The sequence below is a fragment of the Pezoporus wallicus genome, unplaced genomic scaffold, assembly GCF_028554395.1.
Source record: "Pezoporus wallicus isolate ANWC-B61680 ecotype Strahan unplaced genomic scaffold, APGP_CSIRO_Pwel_v1 scaffold_7107, whole genome shotgun sequence".
Taxonomy (NCBI): Eukaryota; Metazoa; Chordata; class Aves; order Psittaciformes; family Psittacidae; genus Pezoporus; species Pezoporus wallicus.
The window spans coordinates 2,758,390-2,780,832 of record NW_026642114.1 but is presented as its reverse complement, the minus strand read 5'-3'; the positions used below and the strand labels follow the sequence as shown (position 1 = coordinate 2,780,832).

The window sequence follows — 22,443 nt, the reverse complement described above, 5'->3', positions numbered from 1 at the left end:
AAGAAAATCCCGCGTGCCCGTGTTTGGCTGATTTGCACTTGCAGATCTCCAAGGGGAAGATTTCACAGCCTCCCAGGACTGTCCTGATGCTTAACATCCTTACAGCTAAAGGCGTTTCTTCTTAGTATCTACGTGAAATCTTCCCTGCTGCAAATTAAGCCTTCCTATTCCTGCTCCCGTGGAAGCTGTGGGGACACTCAGGCACCACCCCCTGAAAAACAGCCTCCTGCGTGCCAGAGGGCTGTCATCACATTGCCCATCCTCCCCCAGCAGATCTTGCCTAGAAAAAACAACCTCATGGCCTCTTCAGGGGTCATTTTCCCCTCAACCTCTTACCACCCCTGCTCTTCTCTTCCACACTTGCTCCAGTTTGGCCCTGTCTCCCAGTGCAGCATCCCAGCTGGGCCACTGTGCCCAGCTAAGACCTGCTTCAAAAATAATCACAAACACCATTTTGGTTCACAGTGGTCACTGCTATTGATTTCTGCTTCAGAGAGGGTTGGGGTAGCGCCACTGGGAAAGCAGCCTGGGTTGGGTGGGTCGAGAGGCAGTAATGAGCTGGGAAGAGAGAGATATGGTGTTAGGGAGGGGTATACCCAAAAACGTGGAGCTGTTGTCCTCAGGATGTAGCCACCAGCATCACCCCCACCTTTTCCTTCTCCATCACACACCTCCCTGTCACTGTCCTCCCCTGCTTCATTGTCTTATAAATCAAACTCTTACCCAGGGCTGGTCCCCGCTGCATCCCCATCCCATTGCAGGCTGCTTGCAATCTGCACCATCCAAAAAGCCAAGAGTCACCCTCAACCCTATCCAGCAACACCTTGGAAGGATGCTCTCACCTGGGAGACCTGGAGAGGGTTGAACAGGGGGATTGCCCCCACTGGTGGTGGATGTTCATGGAACCCAGTCTGGAAAGGGTGAAGGGAAAGAAAATTAACAGACAGAGGGGTCCTGGACACCTCTTTTCCTCCCCCCTAACACACACAAATACCTCTTTCTTCTCCTCACCTGCTCTCCTGCTGACTCCCATGATCCTTTCATCTCAATGGACAGCGGAGTAATAGCAAAAGCATTTTCCCCTTGCAAGCCTGCTGGGGTATGCAACAATTACAATACTTAAGAAGAGCAGCTTCTAAAAAGCTGACAGGGACAGGGACAAGGGGACCCATGTGGCATTTACCAGGGTTTCTGGAGGGAGGCTGAGCCGAAGGGGCTCTCCGAGCTGCAAGAGGGGTGTCAGATGGGAATGGTGATGTCTGTTCCTGAAAGCACAGCCACCCATGTAAAGCAGAAGTTCCTCGCATGCTGAGAAGACTTCTGCACCAAATACCACACCACATTTTCAGGGTACCACTCAGCAGGATGGGGTACCCCAAGAGCTACAGGCAACCAAGCTAAGGAGGGGCTACAGGGTCAGGGCAAGCAACCCCTGTCACAACCTAAACCACCTGGAGAGGTGAAAATTAGGCAGGAGGCTGGACACCAAGCCTGTGTACAGTGCAAGGGGCCATCAGTGTCCATGGGCCATACTCTTCTCCTCATCTCCTTCTGGTTTTGGAAGAATATCACAAAATTTTCTGCTCTGGGACTGCAGTCAGGGATGTCACCCTGAGGACTCAGCCAGGACTGGGATAACCGTGCATGGCTGCTTCCCCCTCTCTGCTGTGCTTCCAATTAAAGAGGTTTTCCTTCCCTTCAGCTCCTAAAACCTGCCCAAGCCATGCCTCTCGCAGCTGCTGCTTTCTGCTTCAGCGGAGGGCAAGCAATCTCCACAGAGTTTGCCAAGTGCTCAGAGGACCTCCCAGATCAAAAAGGGTTTAATAAATTTACAATTGTTATTAACCAATGATTGACTTCCAGGGTAAAAGGGCTCCTGGTCCTGCTCTGTTCCCACATAGAGCAGCAATGGCCATGAAGAGGAGTGCGATGGCACAGCCCAGCCACCTGCACAAGGACAAAGTGGGTAATGGTGGAGCCTTGTTACCCATCCTCATGGCTGTACCCTGTTACTTAGGGACCGGACAGCCTTCTGTCTCCTACCTGCAGTTCCGGTGTGGGGGAGTCTGGTGAAGTCTCAGACACATCTCTGGGAGAGGTTTCCTTGGTGGGCTTCGACCGAAACCAGCCAAACCACCTGAATCCAGAGTTCTGGGAAATGGAGGTAGTCACAAAGGAAAACAGTGGAAATGCATGAGAAGGGGAGGATGCCATGGCCACCCAGATACCTGCCGGTAGCAGGCTCTATTCTACCAGAGGCAGGGCAGACACCAAGCGTCAGAGGCAGACAAGCTCACAGCATGAGGCTTCACATCAGCTCTGGCATGCTCACCTTGTCCTCATCCAGCTTCAGTGCCTCTGCTGATGCCAGCTCTTCAGCAGTATCCTCAGCCACGCTCTCTGAGGAAGGCCGGCTGTCATCTTCCAAGGAAACAGTGGAGGTCTCCGAGACAGTCTGAGCCTTTAACCCCTCCTGGCATTGGAGATGCAGCTGCCATGTGGTGTTCCCAGAGAAGCTACCCCAAAGCACTATTAGATTGCTGCCAGAATTCCACCATGCCAGACTTAGATAGCATCCCTAGGGACCTCCGCATCCCTTACACAGCAGATGGGGAGAAGTAACACCCACAGCAGGCAGGAGGTAGGAGGTAGGAGGCTGCGGAGGACTACCCTAATCCATCAGGCAACACAGCTGGCACCATGATGGGCAGTTTTGAGAGTTAAGTGAGTGGAAGGATAAGTTAGCAAGTCCCAAATCCCCTCAGAGTTCCCAGTGGGATGGTCTCCTTGATTCCTCTGACTTACCTGCTCTTTTGGGAGGGATGGCTGCATCCCCTCAGGGGACAACAAGGCACCCCAGGGCTCCCCAGCTTCTCCTGTGGAACAGAGGGAAGGACACAGTTTGACCAGAAGAGCTCCTGCCATGTCTATCAGACGCATTTTCAGTGCTGTAATCATCCCACCCTAGAACAAGGCTGTGTGGCCAAGATGCTCCCCCTGGGCAGGAGATGAAAAAGGCCTTTCTGGTCCCTGTCAGCCCCAGGGAGGAAGTCACAAGGGTGCACCAGTGCATCTCAAACCTGGCTTGCGCTGCTGGATGCGAAGCTGGTTTTCCATCTAGCAGAAAAGCAGCAACACTGCCAACAACCCACAGGTGTCCTCCTTGCTGCTTTGGGCAAGATGTCCTAAAAATGAAGGCCCACCTGCCCAGGGTGGCCAGCACTGCTGGACTTGGTTTGCATGCACAGCACTGGGGCAAACATGGCTTCCCATCTGAGACAAGGTTGGAAGGAAATGAGGTGCTGGGTGAAGGCAGTGCTAGCAGGGAGCAGCAGCTGAAGTGGCACACGTGCCATAAGGGATCACGCATCCCTGAGGGACACACCATGCCTCTGCTGCTAACTGGGGCAGACATTTGTGCAGAGAAACAAGGCTGGAGCACTTACCTGCTGGTGGCAGTGGCTGTAGAGGGGGCTCAGCAAAATCCACTCCCAGAGGGGTGGTTGTCCCTGGGTCTAGCACTGGGGGCTGCAGCTCCTGCCCAATGCTGAGCAGTGGTGATGCTGTGTCCTGAACAGGTGCCAAAGAGCAGAAGGACACATCCTGTTGGGAGCTGGATCCCTGGGGTGGCACAGGCTGATACTGGTCATGCTGGTAGCCTTCACTCTGGGGAAGCTCATGGCCAGGCTCTTCATCTGCAAAAAGTGTTTACTCCAGAGTTTATAATGTCATTGGATCATTGCACAGAATTCTCCCCTTTTCCTTTACACATCAGCGGGAGTCAGGGAGCTGAGGAGGGACCACGGGGACCGTAAGAGGGTGAGGGATGAGGTAGGGCACAACACAGCAGCAGGGACCCTTCAGAGGCTTCATGTAAGGGGGGCTGTGAAAGACAGGGCTGGGGCAGAGAGCTGTGACCTCCTGGGAACATGCCTGAGGTTGCAAATGAATTTAGAAGTGAAATGTTATGGAAGCAAAGAAACTAAGCACAAGCAGCATCTGCCAGAACTTCAAAGGAGCCTCCAAGCCTTTTTGTCCACTCCTGCTGCACACCCCAAGTAGAAAAGAAAATTCATCAGGAAGCCTTCATTCCTGCTCCACAGGAGCAACCACGAATGAGTTCCTTGCTTTGGGCAGATTTATTCAGAGTTGGGTTGGTTGTTTTTTTTTTTTGTTTGAAAGGTAGGTTGAGCAAGTGGGGCTTGTTTTATTTAACACATTACTCTGCCTGGTGTTAGTCACGGTTCAGGCAGCACACTGCTGTTGGTCCCAGGTTTGTGCCCTGCTTGTTCCAGCTCTTCAGCCTCCAGCCAGGAACCTGCTGGGCACTGCAAAGTTTCTTTTTATCACCATGGAATATGGCCAGGCAGGACCCAGATCCCGTAGGTCTGAGCCTGGAGACAGACTAATGACACCTCTTGGATGTGGTGCTATAAAACCCTTTGCTTTGCCTGCCAGCATTGCCTCCAGCCTGCTCAGGATTGGCTTCACACCCGTGAGCTGCTCTCTCACAGTCTGGAGATGCTCGAGATCCACAGGGAGGAGGATGGATTCTGAACTGCACACTACCTGGCAAGCTCAGCCAGAGAAAGCCAGAGGCCAACCCAGTCTGTAATGATGGATGGGGAGGTTACTGTGACCACACAGATCTCAGCTTGGCACCTTGTTTTGGGCTTTGTCTTTCCAAGATGGACGAATTCAGTACCAAGTCAGCTTTCTCCGCATGCAGTTCCCTCAGATGGTGACTCTGGATGGCATTTTCTATGAACAAAGGCACAAAATATTGGGAGAGCAAGCTGCAGAGACCACATAGAGCAGATCTGGTCCCTCAGAGAAGCCATCCCATCCTATCTGTGACTTTCTTCCAGGGGAGGATGATCATAGCCTCAGCCTTTGATAGCAGCAGAAGGCAATCAGGATTGATGATCCCTTTTACTGCCTGGGAGACCTCTTTGAAGGGGAATCTGGAAGCAGCAGGCAAAGCTGATAGGAAGAAATGGCTTGGGGGATTTTTGTCATGTTTTATCCTGTCTTCAACAGCCTTTCTTCACCCATCGGTGCCAGTGTTCCCAGCAGAAAGCTGTATCTGAGCAGCAGTGAGGAGCAGTGGGGCTGTGCTGGGGTGTCCTGCTGATAGAAATGACTGTGAAGCAACACTGATGGGTCACGAGCCCCTGAACTTCTCCTTGATGGGACAATCCCATGGATGTGCTGCCTGCCCAGCTAGGAAAGGAAAGCTCTCCAGCCCTTTCCTTGATAGTCACCTAGGGGAAGTTCATGTCCTTGATCTTGATGTCTCTTGACCCTCTGGGTGGACTGTGGTTGGAGTGTACTCTTGGGGTCAACCAAGAGGCAAGGCAAAGGGATGAAAATGGAAGGGAAAATGCAGCAGCTTCACCAACAGGCATGCTGCAGCCCAGCACACAGAAGGATGAGCTCCTTCCCAAATCTTTCACTCTGCAAGTGTGAAATCCCCTTAGCTCAGCTCCAGTTTGCACCCTGAGAGGACTGCCTGGGAAAAAGGCTGCCTCCCCCAGGGCTCAGCCAGCAGACACATGCTGAATGCTGCCCACCTCCAGCCCCCCTTCTCCTCTCACGGCACCAGCAGGGACTCCTGAAGCTGCAGGAATCATGCCCAATTACACAGACTTTGTAGGGAGGGCACACGCATCAACCCCTCTATTTGCAGCCCATCCCTGGCAGCCCCACACTGCAAGGATGCATCCAGGCAGGAGCAAAATTTGGAGCCCTGGGGGGATGTAAGGAGTAGCTGCTGAGAAGTGCTCCAGGGAGCAGGGAGCTGCCTCCCAGGCCATGGCAGCACAGCTCCACATGCACAGAAGTATAGTGTGGTGACTGCAACCTGCTGTTTCATTTTCTTTACCTGCCATCACTGCAGCAGCACAGGAGAGCCCTGGCTGAGTGAGTGACACATCCAGTGGGAGGTCATCTTCCACCTGCAAGGAGTCAGAGGGAAAACATGATAAAACAGACAGAAAAAAAAGATGGCGCAGGTCAGACTAAGGAAACCACAAAGCCAATATAAAGGAAAGCATGATGGTTGTGGGTCTGGGGCTTATGATCCACCCCAGGCTGCAGGAGCCCAGGTTACAGGTGAGACCCATACCAGCATGGTCACAGATCTTTCCCAGCAAGTGAAGGGGGCTGCACTGTTACCCTGCTGAGAGCTGACAGGAGAGAAACTGGAGACAGAAAAGGGCAAAAAACCAAAAGCAAGCAAGAAACCTGAACTAAGAGCATTAATCCAAGAACCAGACCAAAGAAAACACACCTGCAAGGGGGTGCCCCACCAGTGTCATCTGCAAAATCCTCACTACAAGGATCCCATCATTCACCCACCAGCCCAACCCAACTGCCATTCCTGAGCCAAGAAAAGGTGTGCTCTGCCCCATGAAAACTCTGCAGCCCTCACTGCCCACACCCTCAGGTGCTGCAACCCCATGGTCCTGCTGAAGTTGCAGGTCCCACAGCAGAGGCCACATCTCTGAGCTCACAAGCCAAGGAGAAAGGCACCTGGGCAGCAACAGATATCAAACTTCCACACCCATCCCCTTGATTCAGGGCTGAGGAGGAGGATGCTCCTGCAGACAAACTACAACACAGACTGGCTGCCCCACAGCATCCCCACTCCTCCTTACCTCCCACTCCCGGCAGCAGCCTTGGAGCTGTACCAGCCAGTCAGGCTCCAGCATCTGGTCCTGCTCTGGCATCTCCAGGAGCAGAGGGTCAGAGAGTTTCAGCCGCTCGGCCAGCTGCAGAGCCAGGAGGGCAATAACACTCGTCACACATTTCAGCTCCACAGGGAGGAGTCCGACCCTTGCAGCAATTGCACATGGTTGAACACACAGGCCCGGGGAAAAACAGCACCAGAGGCACACTTCATAATATGGGGGTAAAAGTAACACTAGCCTCTTGTGCAAGATTTATTCCCTCTCCCACATTGCTACAGAGAGCTGCTGTAGCAGATAAACCTTCCAGCAGGGCTACCTCAGACACCTCCACAAAGATGTCAGAATGCCAAAGATGCACTTCACATCACATCACAGAGGCAGGTTACTGTTACCATCCGTTTCTCCTCCAAGGGAAAGGACCACCTTTCAGACCCCTGACAGCCAGCTTGAGTCCACACAGGCTTGCAGGGTATCCCCACCATCAGCCTTGGAAACAGACCAGCTCCCAGGGCTCTCATCAACCCCTTACCCACCCTGCGAGCATGGATGGGAGCTGGTAAGGTTTCAGCAAGGGCTCACCCGCCTGTTTCCTCTCCCAACTTTGCAACAGGCATTACCATCACTAGCAACCACACAGGAGACACAAATGCAGGGACAGGAGACACCTGAGGTTACCTCATCCGTCTGCCAACGCACAAGAAAATCCCGCGTGCCCGTGTTTGGCTGATTTGCACTTGCAGATCTCCAAGGGGAAGATTTCACAGCCTCCCAGGACTGTCCTGATGCTTAACATCCTTACAGCTAAAGGCGTTTCTTCTTAGTATCTACGTGAAATCTTCCCTGCTGCAAATTAAGCCTTCCTATTCCTGCTCCCGTGGAAGCTGTGGGGACACTCAGGCACCACCCCCTGAAAAACAGCCTCCTGCGTGCCAGAGGGCTGTCATCACATTGCCCATCCTCCCCCAGCAGATCTTGCCTAGAAAAAACAACCTCATGGCCTCTTCAGGGGTCATTTTCCCCTCAACCTCTTACCACCCCTGCTCTTCTCTTCCACACTTGCTCCAGTTTGGCCCTGTCTCCCAGTGCAGCATCCCAGCTGGGCCACTGTGCTCAGCCAAGACCCCTGAGACCTGAGCATGGGAGGGTTATCACGTCGGTGTCTCACACATGCCGTTCTTGTTCTCATAGCCCAAAACAACATTATAAGATTGGGTTTGTTTCCTTTTTTGCAACAGCATCCTGTTATGTTGCTGCTCAGTATTTTTTCCATGCTCCACTATCTCCCCCATGTTCCTCTCTGCAGTATTGCTGCAGCAAGTCTAATTTCTCCTGCAAGAGAGGGGTCCGTGCTGCCGTGGCTTCATCCAACTCAATGACATGGGGCTCCAGCAGCTATTGTCAACACAGCAAGAAGCTCTTCTGGGGTGACCCATCCCACCAGCCCAGGGTGAAATGGAGAGCTCCCTGCAGAGCTAAATCCCAGTCTGGAGAAATTGCTTAGATAAGGATGCAGTTTAAGACAGCTGGATGGGGGGATATGACACTTAAAGCACTGCTCTTCATCTGAGCCTTTACTGAATTTTCTCTTACTGGTATCAACTCACTTCTTTGGTGTTTATCAAGCTCCCTCACACTCATTTACCTTCTATGCTTCTATGATTTAAGGCGGCCACATGTTCCTATTCCCAAAGTTTTTAAAACAAACTCCAAACCAGCACAAAACACTTCCCAATTCCAGGAGGTTACAGCAAGACATGACCCACGCAGTCAGAGCCCAGCTTGAGACAGAGACTGGCCACAGAAAACAGAGTAACCCAGCGCACAGCCCGGAGCTTGCACTACCTAGAAATCCACTGTCCCATCTCTTTGCAAACACACATGCATTCATCCTAAATCAATTGCAGGAAAGAGGAAATTATAAGCATGATTACTCCTAAACGGGGGGAATGTTTAATCCAAAAGCTAATGTGCACTTTGATCCAATATTAATGAACCAGCACCTGGTTGTATATCGTCCCCAGCTTCAAAAGAGGGGAAGTCTTAATCAAACACTAATGTGTAGCATAATTTGTAACACAGCCTAAAACATCAAAGACAAGAGCATCTACGAATGCACTAGTTTTTCAGATGAAAGTGTTTTCTCCCAGGAGAAGCATTATCCCCAGCAGAACAGCAGATCCGAGAGGCTGTTAGGCAGTAAATAGGTTTCAGTGATAAGGGGGCTGTGTGAGGCAAGCTTTGGGCAATTTCTGCAGCACCTGCTTCAGAAGGGCATCCTTGCTGCCCTTATCTCACAGCACCGTGGCTTTTGTCCCGTTCCTGACAGAGGAAGGCTCCAAGCAGCCTCAGCACTGCCCTGGTGATGTGCATGGAGCAGGCAGACCTGCTCTCCCAAGAGCCCAACCTGCTCAGGGAAAGCTGGGACACTTTGCTTCACCCCTCCCTGCCCCAGCACCCTGCTCATGAAGCAGAAGAGCTGGGCTCAGTGCTACAAGCTGGGACATGCTTCTATTCACTGTGAACCCAAAAGAGCCCCTGGCAGGTAAATGGAATTGTGGGATGATGCTGGAGGGGAAATGTGAAGCACTCACACTTCAGCTTCTCAAGTCTGTGCCATTTATAAGTTCAAAAAGCCTCTCCAGAATACAAAACTTCCTTTGCTTCCAAATAACTCTGCTCCTACTTGGCAGTCAACACAACTCCTTTGTTTCTATCCCAGATCCATAGGTATGAGAGACACCATGGAGGTGTTGGCCTTGCTGTGTTCCATACACAGCAAACCCTGGGGAGCTGCTCAGAGCTGCCAAGCACCCCCAACCATGGGAAACTCCAAGGATGCTTCCCACCACACCAGGTCCTGAATATGTATCATATCCTGCCAAGAATGCGGAGGGGTACAAGACTCACCTTCATCACTTGCTGGGCCAGGACAGGATGGCTGGATGGATCCTGGCTTAGGAGCACGGTGGCAATCTGCTCACAGTATTGCAGGGCCTGGGCTGGGAGTCCATAGTCAACCAAGAGAGAGGCATAGAGGAGCTTGTATATCTTGCGAGAGGGAAACAGAACGGATATATGAGGGTAGGAGATGCTCACAGGCATGGGCACCCTCTGCTATGGCACATCATCCCAGCATGACTCAGCATCACAGTTCTCATCACCCAGAGGTCATCTGCAACTTGGCATCCCCATGGGGCCATCCAGCTTCATCCAGCTCCCCAAACCACAGCACTGTCACAAGGCCAGCCCAGCCCAGAACCAGCAAACCAGCAGTGGGGGAAAGACACCAGCCCACAGTCTTCATTTACTCACCCGATATGTGCAGTGCCTGAGATAGCAGCAGACCTATTTGCAATACGAAAAGCCTATCCATTACCCCAGAGAGCAGGAAAGCAGCAAGACCTGAGCAAGCACTGATCAAACACATCATGACCCAAATTCTGGAGGAACCCCTTGGCCAGGGCATCAGCAAGGAGACAAGCCTTGAAAAGCAGCCTGAATCCCTGGCTTCAGAGGGATGGATGCATGTTTTGGGGCAGGCCTGAGCTGCTGCACCAGATGTATTTGTGAATCTCCACTACCTGGAAGGGGAGCAGGAAGGATTCAGGCTGCCGTAGCCGCTGGCAGTACTCAAAGATTTCCGTCCGCTGGATGGCCTCCATTCTGGCAAACTGGGCAAACCCCTGCCTGCAGAGGAGAGAGACAGGTTCAACAAGCAGGAGCAGAGCTCTCTTCCCAGGCAGCCCCACAAACAGATTCACAGCTCCTCCATTTGTGCCAGCCTGCAGCTGGAGAAGCCCAGAGCAAAGTTCACATTAAGAGCAGTAAGGCCCAAACCAGTGATTGTTTTTGCATAAAAGTGAGATCCTGGGGATAAGGAGAAGGTGGGACATGTCCCTCAGGTGAAAGCACTGCCTCCTGGCTCACTCACCGGTGGCTGCTGCCCAGCAGAGCCATGCGATCTGCCTTCACCCCGAAGTAACCAAAGGGGATATCTGCCATCAGGTAGCAGAAATGAGCTGCTTCAACTGATCCCTTGCCAGCTGGATGGGAGATAAAAGACAAACACTTAGTCCTAAGAGGTCACCTTGTGGTCAGCATTGCTTTCAGGCCCCCAAAGCTCACTGAAAACGCAATCCCAATCACCCCACTTTTCCTCGCTGTTCAGACAGACCTGGATCCCTCCCTTCTCCCTGCTTTTCATCTGTATTCCCCAATTGCTGGTTTCTGCACCTAGGAGGAGTTTCATTTCAGTGGCAGAACCGGGGAAGCCTGACCAGGCACCAGCTCCAGCTTCAAATCTGTAGGGTGTCATTATTAGCATGAAATCCTTGAGAGCTCCCACCACCAGGAGTACATCTCAGTCCCTGCAGTTACATATGCCCTCCCCAGATCCAGCGATTCCAGTCATTCATCTCCAAAAGAACAGTTAATGGGTATACATGAGCCTGACTTATCTGCCAGCACAAAGGGCAGTGGGATCCATCAACACCTCATCCCTGCTACTGCACAGGTACAGGCACACATACTTCATCTTGGCACCAATGCACATCCATGCCAGCATGGACATGCACAGCAACATCGCAGGTGCCCACCCACTATCACAAAAGAGCAGGAACAGCAGGAACATAACTGCTCACAACAGCCTGGGCTCACCCAAAGTGTCTCCCATGGTGACGATGGCTCGGTGGTTCAGCTCCGTGTCTCCAACCTTGTTGGACAACAGCACAGCCAGGTGGGGCCTCCAGTCTCCCCACGTGCCATCTCCACAGCACTGGAGGGAAACAAGAGGCAAGCGAAGGTGAACAGAGATGGTCACCACAAGGTGGATGTCACAGGCAGGTCAGCATAGGGTACACAGGGTACACAGGCTGGGGCCAGCCTTTTGCTCACAGACCAGCGCTGCCTGAGGGATTCTTCCTGACATGAGCTGGAAGAGGGTCTGCAGGGGGTCATTGGTGACCAGTGTGCTGGTGAACCTGTGAGGAGACAACAGAGATAGGGCTGCTGTGCTGGGACCCGAAACCCTCATTCACCTTCAAGAGCATGTCCCAAATGCCCCAGGAAAGCAGTGTCCTGAGAGGCTTCCTGGAGAAGGGGGAAAGGATCAACAGCCCACCAAGCTGATTATCTGCATTACCTTCAGAGCAGGCAAGTCCTCAGGGCAACACTGGATAAAACCTCCATATAAGGATTTGGTTTGCACAAGACAGAAAATACCTGCTTTACTCTCCCTGAAGGGATCAACCCAATCCAGACTAAGTACATTAATTCCACCAGAAAACATTCATACAAGTGGGACGAACAGCTCAGACTAGGCTGGATCATGGTGAAGATGGCTCAGCTCTCCCTATCCCAATGGCTTTTACTAGAGCAGCAAGGGCAAAGCCAAAGACTCAGAATAAATCCACCCTACATCTCCAGGAAATGCCTTTCCTTCTGCTTTCCAGAACCAAGCTCCCACTTGGTTTCTCCCATCCATTAGGAAGCCCATCAAAATGGATGCCCTGTCCCCCCTTTGCCCCCTCTGAAATGGTCATCTGAAATCAGTGACTTTTTTAATTCAGTGCGCTGAGGCTGAAGGTACCCAGAGGGATAACAGGTTTGGCAAAGCGAGTCACAGAGCATTGCACCTTACTTTAGCTCCTCCAACTTACCCAGAGAGCACCCAGCTGTAGGTTCGAGGGTCCATCTTGCTGGAGAGGAAGAGGGCATGTCCCCAAAGATGGTTTCTCATGGCCCAGACTAGAGCATCCTGCAGAAAAGGTAGAAACAAAAAAGGGGATTGCACTAACTCTGCTCCCCTGCCTTCCTCTGCTGCTCACCCAGCTCAGAAAAGAGCTCTCATAACTGCTCTGGCTTTAACTAGTACCCTCCAAAAAACTCTTCTGAGTTCCCAAAAGACCCTTTATCTTTCTACCACAGTAAGAACTGGGACCTTCATAGCAGTATTGTCTTTACTGGATTTCCATGTCTGTGCTCCCTGTTAACTGTCAGTGTCATCACTGATAATGATGCATCCATCCCCCCTCTTTCTCTGTGGCCTTTGATACCCCTTGAGATCACATAGCTGCAACAAAACCCACAGTGCTGGTAGAAGTCTCTACATCTTGTCTTCATTTAAGGCCCCATCCCGATTCCCAATGGTAGGGAAATCACTGCCATAAGCCGTGTTGTACAAACAGCTTGAAGGGTTGATCCCCCAGCCACAAGGCACCTCTTCACCAGCCTTCCTTTTAAAACCTGTCTGATGAGGCCAAAAAGACCAAGAATAAAAGCCTTTTGTCCTGGATCCCACTCACCACTTACTTTCTTCCTGCCATAGTAGAGGAGCTTGGTGAACTTCTCCACTATCTGTGCCTGTGTCTCCACAACGGGAGGGATGTCCCCTGTGATGAGGTCCAGTGTCCCTGTCTGATGCAACATCCATTCGTCATCTGTCAGGCCTATCAGGTTTGCCGCAGGGTTTTGCCTCTTGTACTTCTGGCGCCTGCAGTCTTCCATCAGCAGCTCAGCTGTGTCTGAGCCCACCATGGACTGCAAAAGGGAAGGGGAGGAGTGAGACTGCCCCACAAGTAAAGGCTGATGGCACTTCCAGTCCAACACCCTTACATTTGTACCCTCATCCTAGGACATTTCCCTAACAAGACCAGCACTGGCCACCAGCACACACTTTTGGAGGGCAAAAGATTCAGCACAACTAGCAAAACCTTCACAAGACTTGCTCTGAAGCCACAGATTAGATTGGGTGGATTTCATTGAGTTAAGGGAATAATCCCCTTTCAAGCATAAGCACTGGCTCCTCAACGAAGGTAGCACCAGTCCTTCTCACAGCTACTATAGCATTGGGTCGTTGGTAGTTCTCAAGGATGAAAAGCAATCATCACAGAGAAGGGTTTGCTCCAACTATCCAGGCAGCATCAAACTGATTGACTGTACTATGGGATTGGGTGGGTTTTAAGGTACATCCCCCCTAAAAATAGCAACTGGATCAAGAGGTATCTTGGGGGTATAACTTGTCTCACCTCTAAGATCAAAAGTGTCAGCCCCTTCCACAGGACACCTACCCCATTCTGCCGGCAGAGAAGGACCAGGAGTTTCCAGAGAAGACATGAATCTCTGCCTCTCTGTGTTGAGAGATCACAGCTTGTGGCTATCTTCTGCTGGCAAAATGCCATCACATCCACCTTGTGCAGATCTTCCCTACAGCAGCAAAGAGGGGCATCAACAGAAACCCAAGGCATAGCAATCTAGGACATGAGACTCAACATGTCCCCAGGTTCACTAATGGGGCTGCCAAAGATTCAAAGTGACAGATGGAGATCTCCAGTGCCAATGACCACACAACACATTGGCCACACCAAGCTCAAAAATGCTTAAATGTTATAATAATTATGACTCTGTAGACTTCTGTTTCAGGGACTCAGAGTGCATCTCAAACCCTCTCTCTGCCCTCCCGATATTTTCATCCATTCATCTACAAAGAACCCCAGTTTTGCTTTGCTGTGTTGCTGTTACAGCCGTGGATGCTCAAGGCTGCAGGAGCAGGCACGCATACAAGCAGTATCTTTTATTTAACTGGCATAGTGCAGAGAGAAAGACACGCTTGTGACCATATAATCCCTTTGGGTATGAAACAGAAGCAGAAACCTTTAAGCTATGTGCAAGCCAGACAGAACCGCTCTCTTACAATAAAATAAACAGACCATTGGAAAGAAAGGGTGGCTGAGATCAGCCAGGGTGGACGGGCTGGGGATTGAGATGCTGATCCTGACTCAATCACACCAACATATCATTTAGAGATTCCCCAAATCCCATTTGGCACAAACGTTAGCCTCTAGGTCTTGTACCCAGCTGCTGGGCATAAGCAGCTTTTTAGCTCAGTAAATGGCTTTCTTCCTTCTGCACAATCCTTTTCTCTCCCTTATTTGGTTGAGTGGCCAGAAGACACACTGGTGTGACCAGTATAGTACAGAGAAAACCTGATGGAACACACCATGATTCATCCCCAGGCTCACACTGGATGAAGAGGCATACTGAGTCTGCCCTTGCTGTGTTCAACAGTCCTGGGGGACAAAAACTTTAGGAAAAGCTAAATCACAGGCTGACCCAGCGCTTTAGACATCCAAAGAAATCTCCCAAAAATCAGTTTTCTGGGACATGAGTATAAAATAAGGTCAGACATACAAATCACACTTGAGCCCACACTCTGAATATTCAAAACCACCCCCATCTCCCACAATACAAACCAACCTACACCACAGCAAAGGGGCTGGGCTCCCAGTATGAACCTAGTCTTGGCCTTTGCAGATATCTCGGTATCATGGGGACCTTAAAGCCTGACTTGAGCTCCTGTCTCCTCACAAAGGAGAGATGCTCCCAGGCCAGCCATGCCAGCACAGCCTGGAAGCCACAGCTCCTGGACTTGCCTATGCAGCATACCTGGCCAGGGGCCCTGGGAAGGCCTGTAGTTCCTCCAGCTCTTTTGTGCCATGAAGGACAACCTATAACACAAGAGCAAATTCAGCAGCTGGACTTCAGCAATCTGACCAGCCACAGCTGGGCTAGCTGAAAGTCAATGCTTGCACCAAGATTCAACAGTGCTGGTGAACCCACTCTCTGTGCTGTTCTAAGATAACCCCAGAGCATAGACCCTAAACCATCACATGGACACCAGTGCTAAGGTCCAGGAAAAAAATGCCTATTGGATGGCATCTGTCTGCTTTGGGAGGCAAAATAGGAGACTGAGGGTATGGATATGGCTTCTGTATTTAAGCATCTCAGAAAGACGAGTAGAATTATCCTTCAAAGAGGTATGGACCACATCTGTACCTCACTGTGAACAGCTCACAGATGACAAGGGTTACAGAACTGAAAGAGCAGGATGCAGGACCCAAATGCTGAAAGCAATGCTCCTGCACAGGCTGACACAATGCAGGGCCTTCATGTGGGCTGGAGACAAGATGACTGCAGGGGATGAGAAGGTTGCTAAGGAGGCTGTTTGGGTGAGAACAGTGTTTGCATCCCTCAAGATGAATGGAGTCACTCCAGCAAGGGGACAGAGGACAGTTTGGGGTGGCAGGCTGTGACATACCTCCAGGCTGTGTAGCTCAACAAGGGCTAGCTGCCCCTTGGCAGGGTGGCGGGGACACACCAGCACCAGCTGGCCTCTGGCTCCAAAGCACACCACCGTGTGTGGCACTGAGAACTTGAGGGGTACCACTGGGGCTGGGGTGGACACCAAGGGCCTCCCTGCAATGACACACAGGCCACTGTGAGTCCCCTCACCCTGACCCCACACCACCTCCACTATGAAGGACATATCCAGGTCCCAACCTCGTCCCCCAACTTAAGTGACCCTCCACTGACTACCCCCATGCTAGAACTGTCCTCTAAAGCAGGAGGCATGCATGGCAGCTCCTGCACCTACCACAGAAGTGCCACTGGACAAGGGACCTGCCCTGCAGCCCTAAAGTCATGACTTGCGCCTGCATAACATCCTCCAGAAAAGGACCAAGCTACCTAATGCCAGCCATTTATTTCTTTGCTCCCCCATTGTCAGAGGGGGCCAGGGCCCCATCACACCTCACCTGCTTGTGCCAGGCCCCAGGTCCCTGAAAGAGCAGGGTCATAGTGGTCAGCACCTTCACGGATGTACTGGCTGAGCTCATAGCCGCTGGAGCTGAGCCCTGACTCGCGGTACTGCAGGAGCAGGCTGGGCTGGTCTGATGGCTGCAAGGGAAGGAGAAAACACAAACCTGGCTGAGAAACTGGGGACACCGCTGCTTTTCTGCTCCCAGAGCAGTGGGACAGGCTCTGCTGCCCCATGGAAGTGCCCAGCAGAGGAAGCACGGCACAGCCAGTTCCCATCTGAGCAGGTCACACCCTTCAGCATCTGAGGTTCATCATAGCGCTTTCATCATAGCACATCATATTTTTATCATACCCAATGGCTTTTATAATAACTGACATGAGCCACCAATAGCTTTCCTAGCCATAGCATAGACTCCTAGACAGCCAGCAGATGCGGCTTGGGAACTCACATAGTATTGCCCAGGAGCAAAACCACAGCAGCTCTGATTTGGCCTCTTCATTTACTCTTGGCAAAACAGTGATCAGGCCATAAGTGTGATGGAGCAGGACTTGGTGGACAGAGCCAGCAATGATACACAGCTTGCAGCTACCTGGGAATGATGCAGAAGAGCATCCCACCAAGCCTGGATTTCTGTCCTGCTCTTGGACATGTGCAGGAGTGGTGTACAATGCCATGCCTGGTGGAGCAACAGCCCAGCATATGGAGAGTTCACAAATGCCAATAATCCATGATAATAATCCCCAGAGATTGTTAGGCAATGAGTGCAACATAGCAGAGCAGCCCTTTCCTCCTCAGCTTCTTTCCCAGCTGAAGGAGAGATACACAGATTGCTCCCAAAAATCCCTTTGAGATCCCCAAGTGCTTTGCCATCCACCCCTACCCGTCTTGAGGTTACCTCTTGGGGCTGGCCACCAGCCTCCCCCAGATCACCGCTGTGGGTTTCCCCCCCTGCCCTCTCCTTTCTGGCAGCCAAGGTGTAGCTGTCGTCATAGGGGTCGCAGGTCTGCTTCCTGCAGGCAGGCAAAAGGAGACACCCTGAAGGTCAGAGGATGTGTGACCAGTCACAGACCTGCTGATTTTGCAGCAGATTGTTGTGCCAGGAGATGCCCAGACTGCCCACCCTTACCTATCTGGCGCCGGGGAGCTTGCAGCCAGGTTGGGGTGGTAACCTTTGTAGTAGTGCTGGTCCTGGTAGTTGGTACTCTTGCTGTAATGCTCCCCCTGTCTCAGGTCTAGGGAGGGAATCAAGATTTAGCATTGCCCATCCAGAGCTGCAAGCCATAATGAAGTTGCAAAAGAAAAGTGATGAGTCAGGCAATTTGCCATGCACACCCCATTTGCTTCCAAATTAGCCCAACACATTGGAGGTATGATAAAGCCTCGTACGCATTTGCCAACACAGCATGGATGTCCTTTCCTCTTTCTTCCCTTCCCTTTTCTTCAGCCCAGAAACTCCAGAAAGAGCAAAAATGAGGCCTCAGACACCATGATCACAAAGCACCATGAGCACTGAGTTCAGCATGGAACCAGGAATGACACAGGGTTTTAACCATGAAGATCAAGATCAAACACCCCCTTGAGTGCATCCAGTTCCTGCTCACATTTCCCAAATGCAAACTGAGGGCAGTGCTGCATGGGGAGAACAGCACCGATGACCCAGTAGCGTGGGCAGAGCAAAGCCCTGGAGAGGTGCAAGCCCTGGAAGAACCACCCATTTTGGATAAAGCATTGCCTCTTCTCCTGCAACAAGCTGCCTCCATCTGCAGACCCAAAGGATAAGCCCCTACCTCTGTCACCCTGCCAGGCCACTGGCTGCCGCTGGTAGCTTTGGTAGGTGTAATCATCCCCATAGCTGGCTGCTGGGTACTGCCAGTGGGGGTCTTCATATCCTTGCCTGAAACACAACACAGCATACTTACTCTGAGAAAGAAAGGGCACCACTGCAGGCTCTAGAAAACATTTAGGATTAGAACTAGACTTTTGGAGGCAGAAAATGTGATGGAAATACAGCAAGGTACCCTGCCCAGGTACCCTGATCAGCAGCAGAAACTGGTCAAGCATCCTTCCTGGAAGGAGCAGCAGAAGGTTTAGATACTCTCCCATCCTGCTCCATAAGAAAGCTGTGCACTGCAGCTTCAGGTGATGCCCACTTTCAGCTCAGTGGTGTGGAACTGTCATGGAGATCAGCTCTCACCCATATTTTAGGAGACATCTCCCAAAAGCACCTTCTCTGCCAAGCTCTGGAGCCACCAGCCCAGAGGGACTGCACAGCCCAGCAGGACTCCCTCTGTGCTGGAGCCCAGGAAAGCCACTCAGCTCTCACATACCTTAGGTCTTTCACAACTGACAGTGATCTGGTGAGCTCCATGCAACACCCCCCTTCCCAGCGTGAGTATCATACAGCCTCAGTGCAAAACCCTGCATATCCGCACCATAACGCTCTGAGGGCAATAACTCAGGCAAATCATCCCAAATTTGCTGGAGCACTCAAAGCCATTTCTCAGCGCTGAGAGCATCATCTAACCCACATTTTATCCTTCCATCCTCCGCTGTTTCAGCAGCTGAGCTTGCAAGCTGCCTTTAGCTCCTATATACCATTTATATTTTTATTGTTCACCTTGTGCTTCGTAAAAATGAAATTTATTTAATCAAACCTTCAAGAAAAATGCAGCTCGGGACTGAGATGAAGCCTGTAAAACTGCAACCTCAGAAGTCACAGCTGTAGGAAGAAATCAGAGCTGCAACTACTATCCAGGCTTAAATATAGAAGTCACCAGCTGCTTAATAGCTGGACATCACCTATTCACACACTGCCTCCCCAAGGCTGCTCTCTATGCTGCCTGTGCAGTTCCAAGGGCAGGACCCATATCACAAGCCCCCATGCTTCAGTGGTGAAATGGCCACATCTCATTGTAAGAAGGTTTAGAACAGGAAGGGGGCTCAGCAGGAGCACCGCTGAGTTGTGCAGCTCTCACCTGGAGTAGGGCCTGCTGGGGTAGCTGCTTTCATAGTGCTCAGCCAGGGCAGCCAGCCTGCCAGCATCCCTGCGGGGAGGGTGGCCTGGGGGGTGACCCCCATCCCAGGAGCCGGGCCGAGGCCGGGGCCCTGTGTGGAGACTCCCCCTCCTGGGCTGCAGTGGGGGGCCATGGTGCACCTCTCCCCATGGCCCCCGGGCTGCCTGCCTCTCCCAGGGCTGGGGCAGCCGGGCAGGGGCCTGGGGGTCCATCACGATCTTGCCGGGGGGATCCTCTCCAGTTTTGGGGTGGAAGCAGAGGTTAGGTCCAAAATGCCTTCAGTGGCCTGCAAACAATGAAGTCACAGCGCAGCTGATAAACAGCGTTTCACCTCCCCCGTAGGCCCCCCCATGAAGCTCACCACCTACTCTGCTTCTGGGAGCCTGCTGGAAACCCAGCATCCTTCCCAAAATTCCCAGAGGCAAGGAAAAGCCATCTCCATATCTGCCTAAACTTGAAGCGCCCCTTGAAACGCCAGGATGAAATGGTCCATTCTGAAAGCAAGAGGCATCCAGCTGTTCCCAGAGTGAGAGGTAGCACCCTCGTGCATCCCCAGCCAGCCCTTGCAAAGCACCACCACTCACAGCCTCCCCAAGGAGGTGAGAAATCAGCTTTACCTCTGTGACAAGGCAGCGAAACCCCGCATTATGTGTGGCAGGGAAAGAGATATTGGTAAAACACAAACAGGACAGGGAGAATTATTCTCACATAAATAAGTAGGGACAGAGGAAGGGAGAAATGGAGCTTTGTTCACGTGTGCTATGAGGTGGGGTGGAAACAGGGGTTTCCTCCTGCCTTTCAGCTCCAGCAAGAATATAAAAGTTCAAGAGGATGCTAGATTCACTTGTAATGGTCCCATGCAAAAGAGGAAACCCTAATGACAACCCAGGGCAATACATGGGTGAAGCCCCAGCCACCAGGGAAGGATGCCACCCCTCAAGCTCCCCATGTGTCCTCTTGCAACATTGGCACACAAACCACCCCCACCACAAAGGCTCACAAACCTCCTCAACACAGGCAGAGGCCATCTGGACCACTTTGTCACCCTATCACATGCAAAGTTTAAGGTACTTCGGGATAATTTCAGGGCTGGGGAAGACACTCGGGTCTGAACAGAGGCAGCTGAGTTTTTACCCCTTTCAGGTGAAAGCAGGGTTAAATCCTTGCTCTAAACATCCCCATGCACAAGCATCCTGGCACCCATCATTTTGGTCCCACAGAGGCCCCCCCCTAATTTCCAGCTAGGGGTTCCCACTGCTGTCCACCCCCCGGCAGCAGCCAAACACACCTGATCGGGTGCCGCTGGGGCCCTCCTTCCGCTCCCCATGCACTGCTGCCAAAGTCCACTGCCACATGGGCTACGGGCAAAGGGCAGCCTCCGCTCCTCCAGCACACACCGACCCACTGGCCCTGCTCGTGGGGCATTTGCATGGCTATTTGCATCCCTAAGGGTCACCCTCCCCATCAGTTGTGTCTCTCGTCACCCAGGAGATGGAGCACACAGCTCCCAACAGCTCAAAAACACCCACATATTTCTCCTGTGTTTTTTAATGCTGTAAGTATCCTCCTCTATGTATCCTCACACTTTCTAAATTATAATAAAGGCTGCTGGCTGAGTTGTTGGTTTAATCCAGACTCAGCCACAGCTCAAGTAAATAACATCTGTCCCACTGGCCACTGCCTGGGGCTGAATTCGGGCAGGATGGAGCTGGAGCCCACCCCAGCAATGCCTCATCTAAGTCTTTATAGTGCAATAATAATGGGCTCACCCTATAAGCAACCAGGGATTCCTGCCTGGATACCCTCTCCCAGCCTCCCCCAGGCACCTTAAAAACCAAAAAAGAGGAGTAAATTACATCAAATGGCATCAGAAAGCTGCAGTAAAAGCTACGTGTAAGAGCCAGCATCTTCCACCTAGCAGTCTAGCAATATACCTTCTTCTCCCCTTTCTCCAGGGAAAACATGCATGGTTTCCTAATCCCCAAAGCCTCCATTTGCTGCTTCCACTGCAGCCAGATTTCAGCCCTAGGGCAGCACAGAGGAACATGGGATGACCAGCAGAAAGAATGAGCTTTGTTTCCTTCCTCCTTTTTTCACACCCTGGCAGTCCCAGCTTTCCCTGGCCTTGCATGAGTGCCTTCAAATTACCTCCACCATGACACCACAACACAGATTGATTTGGAATTCACAGGCAGGACTGTATTCTTTGCATTACAGTGGAACCATCAGAAAACCCCTATTTTAATGATGTTAGAAGACTACATATATTATAGCTTCAGACCTTGAAATTTCTACCCTACTGGGAGAATAAGAAATTTCCCCTGGTGATCCTAAGAAATAAGCACTTGGTCTCTGCAGAATTCAAGGTTTCAGATAAAAAAAGTACTCTTAGCACTCAGCTGTACTGAGAGCCGACTGGGAGGAGCACAAACCAAGGAAGTGCTGTCTTGGTGCTGCCACGCTGCTTCAGCAGAATGGAATTAAGCATCTCCTACTCGTTTCACAGCTGCCCTTCAAACCTTTAGGAGGCTTTGAACAAAGAGGTCTGTTATGGATGGGTCAGGTCTTCTGGGAAAGGTAGAAGGATGCCTAGAGACCATGAGCACACACTTTTTCAATAGACATATGCATAGCATGCTTCCACTTGACTGCTGGCTAATAATTTTAGGTTTTTAGCCGAAAGGTAACTGCTGGGTGTTCCCAACCTGTTTTCCAGCAACCACACAAATTTATACTGGGAACCTGCAAGGGTTCAACCAGCATCACATGAAGAGGCTGAGAGCAGTCTCAGCTTCTTGGGCTTCTGTTACCAGCCAGACCTGGGGGACTGTAGCAATAGGACAAGGGCTAATGGGTTAAAACTTAAACAGGCAAAGTTTAGATTGGATATAAGGAAGAAGTTCTTTACTGTGAGGGTGGTGAGGCACTGGAATGGGTTCCCCAGGGAAGTTGTGAATGCTTCATCCCTGGCAGTTTTCAAGGCCAGGTTGGACAGAGCCTTGGGTGAGATGGTTTAGTGTGAGGTGTCCCTGCCCACGGGAGGGGGGTTGGAACTTGGTGATCTTAAGGTCCTTTCCAACCATGATTATTCTGTGATTTAGTTTGCAAGAAGAGTCAGGAGCTTGACTTGCAAGTGTTTGAG

General features: G+C 51.5%; 1 protein-coding gene across 2 annotated transcripts; it reads right to left on the bottom strand.

Moving 5' to 3' along the window:
* Positions 1 to 452: 452 nt before the first annotated feature.
* On the bottom strand, positions 453 to 20,641 carry SEC16B (SEC16 homolog B, endoplasmic reticulum export factor). Of its 2 annotated transcripts, none has more exons than XM_057427344.1 (26): positions 20,590 to 20,641; positions 19,263 to 19,587; positions 18,075 to 18,181; positions 17,414 to 17,519; positions 17,183 to 17,297; positions 16,283 to 16,424; positions 15,787 to 15,944; positions 15,135 to 15,196; positions 13,760 to 13,895; positions 13,002 to 13,229; positions 12,350 to 12,447; positions 11,590 to 11,671; positions 11,349 to 11,466; positions 10,624 to 10,735; positions 10,274 to 10,379; positions 9,600 to 9,740; positions 6,660 to 6,773; positions 5,885 to 5,957; positions 3,447 to 3,695; positions 2,806 to 2,876; positions 2,333 to 2,473; positions 2,044 to 2,151; positions 1,184 to 1,265; positions 1,012 to 1,094; positions 843 to 911; positions 453 to 558 (listed from the first exon to the last, which is right to left on the bottom strand). In XM_057427344.1, exons 2-26 carry the CDS (start codon positions 19,511 to 19,513, stop codon positions 490 to 492), a joined length of 3,021 nt encoding a protein of 1,006 aa, XP_057283327.1. In that variant the 5' UTR covers positions 19,514 to 19,587; positions 20,590 to 20,641; the 3' UTR covers positions 453 to 489. The 2 variants fall into 2 exon arrangements, with proteins under 2 accessions (XP_057283327.1, XP_057283328.1); XM_057427345.1 differs by having other exon boundaries at positions 1,012 to 1,091.
* Positions 20,642 to 22,443: the final 1,802 nt, after the last annotated feature.